The sequence below is a fragment of the Ovis aries genome, chromosome 4 (assembly GCF_016772045.2).
Source record: "Ovis aries strain OAR_USU_Benz2616 breed Rambouillet chromosome 4, ARS-UI_Ramb_v3.0, whole genome shotgun sequence".
Classification (NCBI taxonomy): Eukaryota; Metazoa; Chordata; class Mammalia; order Artiodactyla; family Bovidae; genus Ovis; species Ovis aries.
Window position 1 is genome coordinate 76,432,958 of NC_056057.1, and position 16,849 is coordinate 76,449,806.

General features: G+C 49.1%; 1 protein-coding gene across 12 annotated transcripts in view; it reads left to right on the top strand.

Moving 5' to 3' along the window:
* The window catches only part of TNS3 (tensin 3), a 223,416-nt gene that overhangs the window by 42,440 nt on the left and 164,127 nt on the right, over window positions 1–16,849 (top strand). For 9 of the 12 annotated variants that reach the window (XM_060415058.1, XM_060415061.1, XM_060415059.1 and 6 more), the window contains 2 exons: window positions 2,046–2,157; window positions 13,744–13,781. Coding sequence is in view for 3 of the 12 variants with exons in the window: in XM_060415063.1 (XP_060271046.1) it covers window positions 2,046–2,157; window positions 13,744–13,781 (150 nt within the window). In the remaining 9 variants the exon portion in view is untranslated. Of the gene's footprint in view, window positions 1–2,045; window positions 2,158–13,743; window positions 13,782–14,770; window positions 15,013–16,849 lie in introns of all 12 variants that reach the window. The other 3 variants (XM_042248692.2, XM_042248693.2, XM_060415062.1) reach the window with 2 other exon arrangements.

Here is a 16,849-nt window from a genome sequence, read left to right on the forward strand (position 1 = left end):
GGATCTAGTTCTCTGACCAGGGGTCCAACCAGGGCCCCCTGCACTAGGAGCGTGGAATCATAGCTGCTGAACCACTAGGGAAGTCCCATGCCTGATAATTTTTGATTGGGCACCAGGCATGGTAAATTTTACCTTACTGGGTGTTGGGTATTTTTTTATTTCTATAGATATTCTTGAGCTTTGTTCTGAAATGCAGTTAAATTACTCGGAGAGACCAGGAGCAGTGCTCAGTTTATAGTTAATCATTCCTCACTTTTGAGGCAAGATCCTCCTGTTTTCTATGCAGTATTCCATGAATCTTGGGTTTTTCTGGCCTGGCTGTGGGAAGAAGGACTGTTTTCGGCTCTGTGTGAGCACTGTTTCCTAAAATGGAGGTTCTTTCCCCAGCCTTGAGTATCTTCCTCAAACAGGTGTGTGTGCACGCATGCTGTTCAGTACTGGGCTGAATGCTTCCGAGGACCCTCCTGAAGATCTTAGGAGTTCTTTGCAGCTCTCTCTTCTCCAGTGCTCTGCTTAGTGAACTCTTTCTTGCTGGCTTATTCAGCTTGAATTCTTAACTCCTTTCCTTCAACCCATGTGGTATACTGGTTCCCCCTTCCCTCTCTGCATCCTGAAATCTTTCTCCGTGTAGGAATTTGGAGACAGTCGTAGAGCTCACCTCATTTTTTCCTGCCTCTGAGGAGCTAGATAGGTTCATTTGCCTTTTCATGAACATCCTATAAAGAGAATCGGTCACTGTGTGCTCATATCTGACTTCTTTCATTCAGCCTGATAATGCTTTTGATGTTCACCCGTGATGTTGCATGTATTAGTAGCTTACTCTTGTGTATACCTAAGCGAATATTTCGATGTATGATATGTATCCATTTTATGAATATACCGTGGTTTGTTTGTCCAGGTTCCTTGTGATGGGCATCTGGGTTACCTCCTGTTAGGGGCACTTTTTAAAAAGGTAGCTCTGATCATTCTCAAACATATGTCTCTGCGGACATACTTTTTAAGTGTCTGTAGAAGTGGAATTCGGAGAAGGCAATGGCACCCCACTCCAGTACTCTTGCCTGGAAAATCCCATGGATGGAGGAGCCTGGTGGGCTGCAGTCCATGGGGTTGCACAGAGTCGGACATGACTGAGCGACTCAGCAGCAGCAGCAGCAGCAGCAGCAGAACTGGAATTGCTGAGTCGTAAGATTGGTGTAGATTTAAAAATGTGTGAAAGAAATTGTCAAGCTGCTTTCCAAAGCAGCTGTCCCATTTGTCTCCATTCTCGGTAACACTTCATCTTCTCAGTGAATTTCAGCTATTCTGGTGTGAGTAATGGCCTCTGTGAGTCCATGCAGATATCCGTTATGTTAGGATGCTCTGTCACGTATCAGAAAATGGGAATATGATTGGTGTTTCATTTCAAAGGCAAGTTGAACTTTTATAAGATCCTCAGCCATAGCTGTGAGCCTCGCTTGACACTACAAACGTGGCTTTGGTGGCTGAGTGGTCCATGTCTTTGCAGTGTCTGTGTGTGTAATGGAGTCAGTGCTGTAACAGGTTTGCAGAGGAACTGCCTGCCCTGTCACCCTGGTCTGATGACAGCTTCTCTGCCAGTACATGAGTTCAGAGAGGCTAAGGGGCCAGGAAGGCCAGTGAGTTAGTGTCCTCTGCTATAATCATGCTGTTTGCTGATTGTTTCTTCCCTAGAAAAAATCATTAAGACTAGGCATGCACGTAGATTCTTTTGTCACAGAAGTGGTGGCTGTAAGCCTGCAGTCTGGAAGCTGATAGACTACACATAAGCCCTTCACCCAGGGGATTATGAGCTGGGCGCGTGTAGGCCATCACTAGGGCCCTGGCACTAAGCGTGCCGATGGGGTATCCCAGGCTCCCGGGATCCCAGCCTTGGCAAGATGCTGTCTTGTACTGCTCTGTTTGCCTGGTCAAGTTCCTGTTTCAGCTGTTCACCAACTCGGCTGGATTTATTATCTCTTGAAAGGGAAAAGGGAGAGCAAACGGACTATCAATGGAAGTGCTAACACTTTCTCCCTTTACTTTTTCAGCCAGAAGAAGTAACTGCGAGTCTGCACAGTTTTAAGAACAAGGCCTTTAAAAAAGCCAGAGTCTGTGGGGTTTGCAAACAGATTATTGAAGGTCGAGGGATTTCATGCCGAGGTGAGTCCGCGTTGATCCTTCTCATGCCAATTAAACTGAAGCAAAGCAAACAAACAGAAACCCAAAATGAAACCTTCTTTCGGGAGTTTCCAAAGTTAAATCATGGAATTCCCCATCTTAACCTGAGTTTCCCCTTACCCTCACTGGACTGGGATGGAACGTATTTATACAGATATATGCTCATGAGAAATTTTTCCAGAAAGAGCAAAGTTAGTCTTATGGGAGGGGGGCAGCTGTGAGTGGCTCCTGACTTATTTTCCTTCTGTCCTGTAGTGTCAGTAGCCTGAGTCATCCCCTTTTGTTTTCTGGTCTCTTACCAGAGTTTACAAATGAAAATTTTCTGTTCTTTTGAGTGAGATAGTTCATTGCGTTACTGTCCTTTTAGCCTGTTGTCAGGCATTGCGCCAATTCGTAAACAGAGCCACCAGCTTCAGTATTTGGTGTTTAAACCCCAGGTAATCAATGCAGCTTGCTATTTTTTGTGTTTTCACGGTAGTAAATCTGTATAACAGACATGTGAGGAGGACTTCTCTTGTTTCCATTGAACCCTGGAATTGTGGTTCTGTGTCACAGAGCAGAAGCAGGTGGGGTTACCTGGGAGAAGGCTTTGGGCTGCTCTGGGCTTGTTATCACTGGTGGGTTTGGGATTTTCTCTGTAGAATAGTTCCAGGGTTGCCTCTAGGCTCCCCATCCTCCCAGTGGACTCCCTGGCACATGGTCCCTGAGGGCTGCTTTGGGGTTAGGCAGCCTCAAGGGAAGATGCATGATGGCCACACTGCAGTGGAACCTTAGAGGGGCTGGGAGGCAGGTGTGTCCCCTCCTCTGAAGCGCCCCTCCACTGTCAGTGCTGACGGTGCCTTGGAGCCAGCTCCCGCCTCTCCTTCCCCCTCTGCGGCCTCCTGGAAGTGCCCCAAGTCCCCTCCCTCCCTCACCCCACACGGGTCTCTGTTTTAAAGTTGACGCACCTGCTTCTCAGAGTGCATGGCGCTCTCACCTTGTCCTTGGCTGCAGGCTCCTCTCCACCTAGAAAGGGTGAGCCAGGCCCTGGGGGCTGAGGCGTCACCTGTGGGGGTGCACAGGGGGCATGGATCCAGCACCAGGCCTCTCGGCACAGGCCCTCTCCCCACATCAGCAGGACTACATGGGTGTGCAGGTACACACATACACACATGCACACACACACATGCTCACAGGAGCATACACACGCATGGAGATGCAGAGAAGAGCGTGGCCAAGACAGGGCTGGGCCAGGAGTGCAGGCTGGTGCTCTGAGTCTGTTAGGATCAAAGTCTCCTCTCTGAGTCCCTGATGTGGGTTGCAACATTGTTCTCTGGATGGCTGGCGCAAGGCCTGATTGGGACGGGTGTGAGGTGCTGAGCTCACTTTCTGGCACTTTGCTTTGCAGCTGCTGTGATAATAATTTTTCCTCGATGACCCCACCTGAATGTGCCATGGTGATCCCCACGTGGGTGACATGGGGGACCTTAGCTGGCTGCTGTCCACGTGTGCAGGTCATGAACACAGACCAAGCTGGTTTAGCTCCGTAGGCCCAAGGGCTCTGTTTCCCACATACAGTTAATGATGGCCTGGTGGCAACAAACAGATTGGCTCTTGGGAGAGTCAGTTTCCTTCTCATCTCTGTACAGCTGAGGCTTGAGTTGGCTAAGGAGCTATCCCAAATATCCTTTTAAAACTCTCAGTACTTCTTTCTTAACTGCCTATAAGATAACAGTTATTCTCTTAAAAGTAAATGGAAGCAATGAGATCTGACCAGATTGGAGACAACGGTCCCCAGCAGCCAGGCTTTCCCATCAGGCCAGAGCTCCTCAAGGATGCTGACAGCCCCCAGTATCGTCCAGGGCTTGGCATGAGGGCACACATTCCAGGCTCACGCCTCCTTCCCTGTCCTACAGCTTCCCAGGCTTGTAGGGGCCAGGAAGGGGCCCAGAATATTCTTTGGTTCTTAATGATCTGTCTTGTGGCATTTGTAGCCTGTGATGTGTGAGAAGTCAAGGAGGACTAAGAGGCCTGGCAGAGTGGTGTGGGTGGCGTGCGCGTGGCTGTGCGGGCGCGTGGCTGTGCGGGCGCGTCGCTGTGCGTCCTCTAGAATTCTGTGGGGAAGGCAGTGAGATCTCAGGATCCCACTGGGTGCGGCATTGCCCAAGGCCAACTCAGCCCCAAGGACCCTGTGCAGGACCAACACAAAAGGGTGGGAGAGCAGAAGGGTGGCAACAGGGTGGACTTCTGCAGTGCTAACTCGTGATCTGTCTGGCTTATGCTTTTCTGGTCTAAGAATCACTGTGGTTCTGTTTTATCTCATAGTCTAGCCCTGTGGAAATCACTTTTTGGAGCCACCTAGTTCTTTTTTTCTTGAAGAAAATCCTTCAGTAGCGACTGTCCCATAGGTGCCCTCTGCCTCCGGGGGTTCATCTCCACGTGTCATTTCCCCATAGGAACACTGCTACGGTGTTCTCGTGTGGGGAAACCAGGGCACGCATGCTGTCACCCCACCCCTTGGCTGGGATGCTTTGCCTGGTTTGGAGGCAGTAAGAAGAGATCTGGGGTTGGGCACAGGTCCTGGGGCTGCTCTGCACTCATGTTCCCCTTCCCTGTGTGCGCACCCCAGCAGACATGCCACAGTCCCCATTCTCACTTGGCCTCCTTGTTTTGTCTTAAGGCTACGCTCCTCTGTTCTGAGCCCTCCAGCTGAGGGAAGTGTATGGACTCTCCCTGAGAGGCCCTGGATCCATCCCTCATGGCCGGGTGGTGGCACTTGTCGCCCTTGAAGCACGTGGCCAGGAGCACTGGGCTGGCAGAGGCCACCTTGGGGGCGTGTACTGCTCAGGGAAGCCACATCCTTGGCCAGAGGAATCAGCTACCTGGCTATGGGCACTGGAGGCTGTGCTGCTGGGAGAAGTGAACAGGAGCAGGTCCTCCTGAAGGCCAAGGCCCAGGGCTGGCGGAAAGAGGCCTGCTGACATCAGGGATGCCTGCACACCTGGGGCCCCACGTGAGTGGCAGGACAGGCAGCAGGTGGCATGGAAGGAGGCCACAGTGACAGGTGCCCATGGAGGCATCATGCCCTGTTTTTGGGTCCAGCATGGGGTGTGTTCATAATGTGGTGAATGTCAGCCCTCGGTCATTGAGGGTCTGGGGACTCACCTGTATCATTGTTCGTGAGGTATCTACTGACTTCTCTACAGGAAAAGGTGTTTTAGAATGCCCTCACATGGTGGGGACAGGCTTCCCAGGTGGTGCTAGTGGTAAAGAACCTGCCTTCCAATAGACACATGTTCAATCCCTGGGTCAGGAATATCCCCTGGAAGAGGGCATGGCAATCCACTCCAGTATTCTTTCCTGGAGAATCCCATGGACAGAGGATCCTGGCAGGGCTACAGTCCATAGTGTCACAAAGAGTCCGATACAACTGAAGCAACTTGGCACTGGCATTGGCATATGGTGGAATGTAAACACCTATGAGAATACTCAATAGATTATCATATTTATGTACCTAACTAATAATTGTGTTGATAAACAGTAGCTACTCTTTTTTGAAAAGGAAAGGACGCTGTGCCAGGAGTCTTTTAGACATTATATTCTTAAATTGGTGTGTGTGTGAGATCCAAGAATTGTGATTGTGACAGTCTCCTTCTCAAAAATGCCATCATCAGCGACATAGCCCCTGACACTGTCAAGGGAAAAAAGGCCTATGGCAGTGACCATAGGGATAGAAATGTGAGAGCTGGGTGTTTATATGTGTTGTTGCTGTGTGGCCATCTTCTTCTTAGCTGTGCTTTTTGTCCACATCTGAAGGCTGGGCTTTTTCCCCTTCTGCACTGCATCCCTCTGGACGGGCAGGGGCAAGATGTGGGGGTACCGCTGGGTTGGGAGCCTGGCACAGTCACTGGGTGTGTAGACGGCGCCTGGCAGGGTCAGTGGTTGGCTCCTGCAGAAGTTGTGGCCCTGGACAGGTGCCTTTCCTGGCCTTCAACTTGTAACCATTACAATTTGCCTGTTGAGTTGTTAATCTCTAGGATCTCTTCCTTTGTCAGTAAGCTATATAGATATCATAGAAATCTCAGACAATTTAGTAGTTTTCCCTCCTAGTAACTTAGCTGTATGTTGTATACGTTTACACACTGAGCCAGTGCGTATGTGCTGCCTGTAGACATTACGTGTCTTCTCTCAGTGATCACACGCAAGCTGTGTGAGGTCTTACTGGAGGGGGCCTTTCCTTTGACTTGTTTCTGGAGCAGTAGGGAAGCATGGACTCTGGAGACAGGCTGCTCGGATTCCTGCCCTGCCTCTCTGTGCCTGAGTTTTGTTTTAGAGTCATTGTGAGGAACTGATTAAATGCACGAGGAACACAGAGAACACTGGTTGGCTCAAGGAAGTGTCTGGTAGTGTTGGGTGTTACTCCTGTTGGTTATGGTGTCACATTGCTGATGGTGGTGATGATGGAGAAGGGTTAGGTGTGTATTCTGTGACTTCGGCTAATATTTTTACTATTCTTTTTCTAGCTTGTTCTTGACCTTCAAGTCACTTATTTTCACATTTTAGCCTATTTGCCACAGGTTATTTTTATGTGGCTAATTTAGAAGAAAAATTTCATTTTTAAGAGGCTGTTGTTTGTACATAGAGGCTCTTCAGCCCCTATTTCTCAAACTGTAACTACAGGCAAAGCCACACAGATGGCTGGTGAGCGATGGGGTTAAGTGTCTGGTTGTGGTTTGCCTCCTGCTGCTCAGAAACCCACTGAAGCGGTTCCTACTCTGCCCTCCCCACCTGCCAGGGCTTTGAACAGGTAGCCTGTTCTCACTGCTCCACTGAGGTCTCTTGGGTGGGTTAAATGGCCCAGCTTCCACTGACAATCCTCCTACAAACCCACACTTGAGGGCACTGGCGTGGTTGATCATGATGTTCTAGTCCTGAGTGGGTGAGTCTTTTCCTGGGTTTTGAAAGTTGTAAGTTCTGCAGAACTTGGCCCCGTGGAGAAGATGGATTCAGAGAGAATGCAGTGTTAGATCAGACAGAAGTGATGGCCTTGGGAGAGATGGTTTGCCTGAATTTAATAATGGAATAGGAGAGAACAGACTGGAATGGAAAAAAAAGAAATGCTGCTAAAGAGACAACTGCAGGGAGGAACCTGAGGGAAATGAAGGTTGGGAAAGGGAGCAAAAAAGAGGACGGAGGGAAAATGGGGTGGCGGGGGTTTTTGTAAGGAATATTTGATAATGACTTTTCCCCTTTGGTTAACTGAACACATATTAACTGCCTGCTGGAATAAAAATATGAGAAAGCTGTGACCTGTTTGTGAGGAGTTCAGAGTCTGAGGGGGGAGCCCTGTCAGTGGGGGGCTCAGAGTTGGAGCGGGGAATCCCATCGGTGGGAAGCTTACAGTCTGGGGAGAGGGGTAGTTCTGTCCCTGTGTGTGAGACTGTCACAGTCTACAGTATGCTAGGGGATTACAGACAAAGCTTAGGGCTGGATAGGCTGATCAGCAAGTCAGCACGTGCTTTGTGCCAGGTGCTGAATTAGAACCCCAGGACATCGTGCCAGTTAGGACCATCAAGGCAAGAAAAAGGGGCAGGTGACCAAGCACTGAGTGTGGCGTTGGGCCCTCTGCTGAGGGCATCTGGCCACCCCTCTCATGCGGCTGGTGACTGTGGATGTGGTTAAACTGGGGCAGAGCTTGAGGGCAGGTTGGGGTGAGCTTGAGGGCAGAGGCAGAGAAGCAGAGGTGAGACCCAGGGCTCGTCTCTCTCTGGGTAAATATGTGTAGAGTGTTGTATGACAAGCCTAAAACAGTGGCCTGGATTTCCAAGGCTCTTGGAGACTTCGGGAGAGTAGTTCCAAGACAACAAGGAACAATGTGGAGCCTTTCAGAGCCAGACGCTCTGGACAGTTGCTGCTGCTGTTAAAAGTGGATTCCTGCCCGGGACTTTGGAAACCCTTTTGACCAAGGAATGCAGTGCAGTCCCCAGGCTTGTGGAGGTGAGGATTCCATGTGTCATTAATTCCTAGAAACTTGTGAGACATGCGCTGGCCACATACCCCTTCCCGGGTGGAGAAAGGCCCCTAATGGGAACTGCTGAGGGAGCCTTAGGGAGCTGACCGTGGACCTTGGCCTTGAACTTAACTCAGTCTTTCACTTGGTGCTTCTCCACTTTTCATTTTTGCGAGTCAGTGGATGAAAAGTGGTGTCTTGCTCTATTATGTTTTTTACATTCCTCTGGTTATCACTGAGGCTGAGCATCTGAAAAGATACTGAAAAGATGTCTGTTGTGTATTATTCATTCATATTTGGCTGTACTGGATTTTCATTCCTGTGCGTGGCTTTCTCTAGCTGTGATGAGCAGGGGCTACTCTCTAGTTGCAGTGCATGGGTGTCTCATCGTGGTGGCTTCTTTTGTTGCAAAGCGTGGGCTTTAGGGCATGGGGGCTTCAGCAGTCGCAGCATGTGGGCTCAGAAGTTGCGGTGCATAGGGTCTAGAACACAAGCTCAGTGGTTGTGGCACACAGGCTTAATTGCCCCACGGCCTGTGAGGTCTTAGTTCCTGGACCAGGGATCAAACCTGCAACCTTCACATGGACAGACGGATTCTCTTACTTATTTACTCTTGGCTACGCTGGGTCTTTGTTGCTTTGCGCAGACTTTCTCCGGTTGTGGCAGGTAGGGGCTCCTCTTTGTTGTGGTGCCCAGGCTTCCCTTGTGGTGGCTTCTCTTGTTGTGGAGAACGGGCTCTAGGTGTGTGGGCTTCAGAAGGTGCAGCATGCGGGCTCAGTAGTTGAGGCTCATGGGCCTTAGAGCACAAACTCAATAGTTGCTTAGTTGCTCCCTGGCATGTGAAATCTTCCCAGACCAGGGACTGAATCCATGTCCCCTGCACTGGCAGGTGGATTCCTATCCACTGCGTCACCAGAGAGGCCCCTGTAATGTTCTACTTAGTAAACTGGCCGTTCAAATCTTTGGCTCATTTAAAAAGTTAGATTATTTTTTCTTCTTGATTTCTAAGAAATCATAGTATAGATATTATAATATTAATGTTTCTATCATTAAATTAGGTAGAATTCATGCCAATTTTTGATGGATTTTGACCTACAGAAATGTTAGTTCCTTACCATTCCTACTTACATGTTGCAAACATTGTGAGCAGTTGCTTGACTAAAATTTTGCTCATGGAGTGGTTGGCATTTGAAAAGTTTAAGGTTTGGCTAGTTCACATTTACCCATCATTTCATTTCATTTCTGCTTTTGTTTCTATTTAAGAATGCTTTCCCTTCTCTGGGGTCGTAATGATGTTCTACAGTACTTGATTCTAATATTCATTTCTGCTTTTCCAATTCTGTTCCAATTTCATGGTTGATTCATCTGGAATTCATGTTATTTAGGTTATTTTTCATGAGTGAGCTGGTTTTCCCAGCATGATTTGTTGTGTGGCTCATCCTTTTGTAACTGAATATGACAGTGTTTCTCCCCTATGCCGAATTCCCATGTGTGGACCTGTCCATTGTGCATGTCTGATTTTACAGAGTTTGTACTGTACATATATAACCAGCCTGCCAGTGCAGGAAACATAAGAGACCCAGGTTCAATCTCTGGGTTGGGAAGATCCCCTGGAGTAGGAAATGACAACCCACTCCAGTATTCTTGCCTTGGAAAATTCCATGGACAGAGGAACCTGACGGGCTGCAGTCCCTGGGGTAGCAAAGAGTCGCACATCACTGAACACATACGAGCAACATTATAAGCATGGTCACGGGTTAGCTTTTTAAAAGTCCTGATTTCTCAGCAGCCATTCTGCATGTCATTTGTGGATATAAATTTTTTCTTCTTTATTGCTTCAGTAACTTCTTTTTCCGTGGCAGAAATGAGTCTTTGATATCACTTTTATTCCTCATTACATGGAATGAGAAGAATGGCAGTATTTTATGCACGTAAACTGAGTGCACGTTATATGTGACTTAGTTGGCTGGATCCCCCCAGTTGCTTCTGCAATCAGTCTGTTTCAGCATGGTATCAGTTAAGGTTCTTTAGCAAAACAGAACCAATAGGATGTATATAGAGAAAGAAATTTACTGCAAATAATTGGTCCATACGGTATGGAGGCTAAGTCTTGTCTGTAGTTGGAAAGCTGTGATCCAGAAGAGCCAGTGTGTAGTTCCTGTCTGAGTTCTAATCCAGAAGCAGGAGACGACCGATGTGCCAGCTTGGAGACCGTTGGGAAGGGAGAACTGATTCTTTTTTACTTCACCATTTATTCTATTCAAGCCCTCAGTGAATTGGATGAAGCCCACCACACTGGAGAGGACAGTCTGCTTCACTCAGTCTGCAGTTTCAAATATTTTTCTCATTCAGAAACACCCTCCCAGACACACCCAGAATACTGTTTAACCAAATATCTGGGCATCTTGTGGCTCAGTGCACTTGACACATAAAATTAACCACCCCAAATATGTTGTTTTGGTTACAGTCTTTGAAGAAAATCCAGCTCTATACAGATAGATATTTGGAAAGGAAAGCATATTCTTTTTTGATATTATACCAAAACTCAAATGATAGTTTCTCAGTTTCCAAAGAAGACATAAAAGTGGCCAATAGATGCATGCAGAGGTGCTCAGCATCTCTGATCCTGTTATTGTTGTTGTTCAGTTGCTCAGTTGTGTCTGACTCTTTGTGACCCTGTGGACTGCAGCACGCCAGGCTTCCCTGTTCTTTACTGTCTCCCGGAGTTTGCTCAAACTCATACCCATTGAGTCAATGATGCCATCCAATCATCTCATCCTCTCTCGCCCCCTTCTCCTGAGGGAAATGCAAATCAAAACCACAGTGAGATACGACCTCACACCTGTCAGAATGGCTGTCATCAAAAACACAAGGGAAAACATGCTTTGGTTAGGGTAGAGTGAAAAGGAGAACTCTTGTACACTGTTGGTGGGAATATAAACTGGTTCAGCTGTTGTGGAAAACAGTATGTAATTTCCTCAAAAAGTGAAAAATAGAGTTATCATATGATCCAGCAGTTCCACTTTTGGGTCTATAGCGAAAGGAAACAAAATCAGTATCTTCAGTAGATGCCGTGTTGGTTGCAGTATTATTTACAATAGCTAAGACATGGAAACAACCCAAGTGTCCATCAGTGGATGACTGAATGAAGAAAATGTGATAAAACATTATTCAGGCAGAAGAAAGAAGGAAATCCTGCCATTCACCATCATGAATCGGCAGGGTGCTAAGTCAGGGAAAGACAAATACTGTACGGCATCACTCACATGTGGAAACTGAAATCTGAGTCTGAGGGACCATCTGTGGTGCTGGGCTTTTGGGTGGAAAGTTCGTAATACTCAGGCCACCTGCTCACACCCCGGAACAGTGGGTCCGCCTCTCAGGATCCTCGCCGTAGCACTCGGGTGGTTTATGCAACTCAGTCTGATTAGTTAACCTTTATGTGTGCTCTGTAATGGCCTGAGGCTCTTGCCATAGCCCAGTGCGCCATCCTTCGTGAATATGTCACACAGCTCTCATGGTTCCACACACCAGAGTTCCCTTCTGGGTTGAATCGGTTTGTTGATCTGCTGCATAAACAGTTACTCCCAAAGTTAGTGACTTACTGTGGCAGTAGCTTCTGCTCTCACTACTCCTGTGGATCAGGAATGTGGGAGTCACATGGCCGGGCAGTGCTGGCTCAGCATCTCTTAGGAGGCTGCATCATCTGAAGGCTCTCCTGGCGCTTCCCAGGTGGCTTCGCAGCTGGCTGCTGGCGGCAGGCCTCAGTTCCTCCCCAAGGGCCTCCTCCCCATGGCTGCCTCAGCGCCTCACATGTGGGCGGGGGTCCAGGAGCCCAGAGCAGAGGTCACTCGCCACACCCTCCACCGTCCTGCCTTGTCACACGACCCGCTCTGTCACTGTGTGAGGGGACCGCACGGGGACATGGGCTCCTGGAGGAGCCCTGAGGCCGTCTCGGGGGCTGACTGCCACAGGAAGCTGTGCTCCTGTCCCGGCTGCTGAGTGGTCCGGCCCGCCCCATTCAGTGTGTGCAGACAGAGCTTCCTCTGGAGCGGGGGAAGTCTTCACTGCATTTCCACTAATTCTCATCTTCCCTAAAGGCCAGAGGGCCCCTCAGCTGCCTTTTCTGTATCTCTGTTCTTCCTGCTGGCCTCTGCCCCTGGCTGTCCTTCTGTCTGAGATTTTAATCTGGTGTGAAAGCCCCTTTATTCCAATGGCTAGCCTATCTTGGTTAGAAAATCACTCATCACCTTTGCTGGGTGGACCCATTAGAAGATGTAGAATAAATATTTGTCTTTGTGAATAATTTTATAAACCTTGGATGCATAGAAAGAGCTCAAAAACTAGATCTTGCAAAGATAATACCCCTGGCTGTTCCCTGCTGGAGTTCCAGGGATCCCCAGCCATGGGCTCTTTTTCTTTATTAGTTTGCTTCACCCTCATTCAGTCCCGGGTGGGCTGTGAGTTAGGGCTTTCAGAAGACATAGGGGATGAAAAGTTTGGACCTTGAAGCGCTGACTGCAATTTGGGACCTATCTCCTGACCTCAGGCCTTGTTCTTCCAGGACCCCACGCTTCTATACATTGATGCTGTGCTTTGCAGTTTCAAAACGGGGTCCCTTTAATGATGGCATTTTGGCATCACCATAACCCTAGAAGAGGAAAGAGGCCTGGTTCCACCTAGGGCAGCCCAGCCAGGCTGGGCCAGAAAGCCCCCAGATCCTGTGCCCCCAAGCCTAGATCCCTGTCCCCTATCCCACAATCAGCCCATGGGTTTATCGGATAGATGCCTGCTTGGAGCCCACAGGGGCGCCTGCACTGCACTTATTTGGTGCAGTTGCTTCATTCCTTGCTGTCTCCCCGTCCTTCTGTCTCTGCATGGGAGCATCGGCAGACAGGCCCCAGTGCCCTGAGCTGCTTTGGTGGGGGGAGGCTTTCATGTCCCGCAGGCACAGCTGCAGACCACGGAGGGCGGGCCTGTGAAATCCGCATTGGTTCCGGCTCTCTCTGCATTGTTGGGGCCTCCGAACCAGCACATGCCTCTCTCAGTCCTCACAATGGCCTGGGTTGAAGGATCCCCCGCAGGAATTTAGATGTGGATTTGTTCTGACAGTCAGTTCTTAGGTCATCCGGAAGTGGAAGAAGCGTGGAACGCAAATGTCCAATTTCTCACTAATTTAAAGGCGCCAGTCCTGAGTCTTCTGGGGCATTTTCAAGTTTCTCTCCTTTCTTCAGGGAAAAGCTATAATTTCCAGACAAACACTGATACTTTGTACCGCTCAGCTTCACTGCCTTTCTCCTCCCAAGGTGCTGATCTGGTGGCCTGAACCCCTGGAAGAGCCAGTGTGTTTGTAACTCCTCTCCAGGGTTCCCTGCGCCATCTGGGCCACTGCTGATACTGCAGAGGTGGCTGAGTTCCTGGATACCATGTCCATCCACTCCATGCTCTGCTGAACTCAGTGTTGTGTCCTAAGGGAAAAACAACCTCCCTCTGTCTGGGCTTTCTCAAGAATTTAGAGATGGAAATGTAAAAAGTATGGAGAGACTGCTCAACACACCTTCTTTTTCCTTCTCTTGCAGCCTGCAAGTATTCCTGTCACAAGAAATGTGAAGCCAAGGTAAGTGTTACATCACTCTCCCGTGGGGCTTCTAGAGCCAAATTGGCCTGTGTTGAATGATGTGTATGGGAGGAGACTGCATTGGATCGTAGCCACAGAAATGAAACTCTTTAAGAAATGGCTGCTAGATGCTTTCTGATAGGGTGTATAGTTTTCATCTCAAGAAAAAACTGAGGAGCTATGAAATCCATGTTTTTAATTGTAGAAAAATAACTCTTTAAGAATTTGGTTCCAGGAAAGAATTTGTTAATTTTGTCCTGGCCATGTCAACCCTTTCTCCACATCACATGATCCCTTCTTTCTAATTACATCGACGTATTGCTGTTGTAGGGTAGGGAGAGGGGCTGGGTAGGGTCTGGGGCCCATGGCTGGCCTTGGGGATTTTTCTGGTTTCATTTTTGAGTGTAGTTCATAGATGGGGTTTGGAGGGCTTCCCTGGTGGTGCTAGTGGTAAAGAACCTGCAGGAGAGGAGGAGCCAATGCAGGAGAGGTAAGAGATGTGGGTTCGATTCCTGGGTTGGGGAGATCCCTGGAAGAGGAAGGGACAACCCACTCCGTATTCTTGCCTGGAGAGTCCCATGGACAGAGGAGTCTGGTAGGCTGCAGTCCATGGGGTCGCAAAGAGTTGGACATGACTGAAGTGACTCAGCATGCACATACATGGATGGGTTGGGATTTTCAGGCAGTCACAGAAGTATGGGGACCCTGAATCAGGGAAGTTGTCCTGCATTTGTGCATCCCTTGGAAGGGTTAAATTGCTGGGTAGCCCCATGAAGCACTTGAGGTCTGGTGTGGTGGGTTGGGTGCAGAGCTTTGATTAGCGGGGAATGTGGAGGCCTGGAGGAGAAGGCAATGGGACCGCATTCCAGTACTCTTGCCTGGAAAATCCCATAGGCAGAGGAGCCTGGTAGGCTTCAGTCCATGGGGTCGCTAAGAGTCGGGCATGACTGAGCGACTTCACTTTTACTTTTCATTTTCATGCATTGGAGAGGAAACTGGCAACCCACTCCAGTATTCTTGTCTGGAGAATCCCAGGGACAGAGGAGCCTGGTGGGCTGCCGTCTATGGGGTCGCACAGAGTCGGACACGACTGAAGCGACTTAGCAGCAGCAGCAGCAGCAGCAGCAGCAGCAGGAGGCCTGGAAATGGCATATGGAAGCTGCAGGCACCCCTAGATAAAGCCTTGATTTTCCACTTGGGTCCCGGTGTCTGCATCTCTCATACATTCCAGGTATGATGTTACCTTCAGTGGGGCCAGGGCCCATGCATCGCCTCTCCTCTCTGGGACCTCCTCAGATGCCCTGCAGGTCGCCCTGTGGCTGGAGGTCCAGGGAGATGGGGTTTAGAGAGTCTTGGGATTTTGTTGCTGCTCTGAACCTCATGGGTCAACCTTTCCTGGTCCTTGGTCTCTGAGTGGAAGGAATGTGTGGTGGAGGCCAGCTTTGTGGAACTGTGGGCTGGTTTCACATGTGTGCTCTCCATGTGAGGATCCTGGTTTCCTCCGCTCTCCTCACCATACACACAGGCGTGCACATGCAGTCACACACAGGGCACACTCGCCCATGCCCCATACATGCACACACTTCACACACATGCCTGCAGTTTACTCACACGGGCACGTGCACACACATAAAGCTAGGGAAGTTACAGGTGGCTCTAGCCCTGCTTTTTTTCAAGAAAGAGATTAACAGAACGAACTTTCCTATTTAACTTTTTGTTATGGCGCATTTGGGACTTATGGGGAAGTGGCGAAGCTCGGATAGAGTGCAGTACTGCTCTGTTATCCAGCCCCCAAACTGGCCAACCACCCCCGCAACCCCGCCCGAATCCCATTCTCTTCTGAGATGTCACATGATACGTGCTTTAGTTGGTTCAAGATCAGGCCCCATGGTGGGGCTTTGGGGCACTTCTGTCACTTCCGATCTCGCTGTGGAGAAGGCTTCCCCTTTCTGTCCAAGGCCAGGCGTTCTTGCTCACTCTTACCACTGGGTGTGACTGATTTCTAACCTTGGTTATTTTAGGTCTGCTTTGCCACCCTCCATCATGCTATGTGCTTTCAACCCAAGGAACTGTGTCAGAGCAGAGATTCCTGTAAGCAGTGGAGGTGTGGACGATGCCACCCTGGGGATACATTTCAGATTTCCAAGCGGGTTTTCTCCCATCTACCTGGTGAGGGTTTGGACGGAACCCCAGCCCCTGAGAGTCCCAGTTACAGTGAACTTTGTACTTCGGAGCTTGTTCCCCAGAGCCTCAGTTTCTTCATGTGTAAAATGAACTTCGGGAGTTGGTGATGGACAGGGAAGCCTGGTGTGCAACAGTTCCAAGGGGTTGCAAAGAGTCGGACACGACTGAGCGACTGAACGGAACTGAAAATGGGTGAATAATACATCTACAGTCCACTTGAATCAGCTTGCTTTTAGCTATTAGTTAGGGTAATTATTTAAATTTTAAGGAAGTGGAATGAGTTATGAATAATCCACATCACCACATAGGGCAGACAGAGGAGAGAGTCATGCCCAGAACCCTGTTTGTCCTGTGTCGTCGGGCATGTGTGCACGTGTGTGAGCGTACATCGTGTGTGTATGCCTGTGTGCACTTTCTCATGTGACACTCTCTGGCTGGCCACTCTTGACCCACCGCTGCAGCCTGAGCCCCACTGCCCTTGGCACCGATTCTCCAAGGAGACCTGGTCCCGGCCACTTAGGGGATTGAATTCTTTGGTTCAAAGAATATTCCAAAAGCCTTAACTATCACTGATTGTGGCATTTCTAGCCACAGTAATTGGCAGTTTGCTCGGGATAGTTAAGCTTTTATTCTTATTAGATCATGGTGGAGGGGGAAATGTATCCGTATTCTTTTTTATTTTTTTGGATAACGCAGCTTTGAATGGCAGGAGAGAATGCCACTGGCAATAACAAAGACTCTTCTTATTCCAGAACTATAATGGTGGTACTGCTGAGCAGATCATAAATTCTCAGCCGCCCCTGAAGATAAGCACAGTGTGGGGTTGGGGGTAGGCAGTTCAGTCTCCCAGGAGCTGAGCCACGGCTCCCCCATACGGCTGGGTC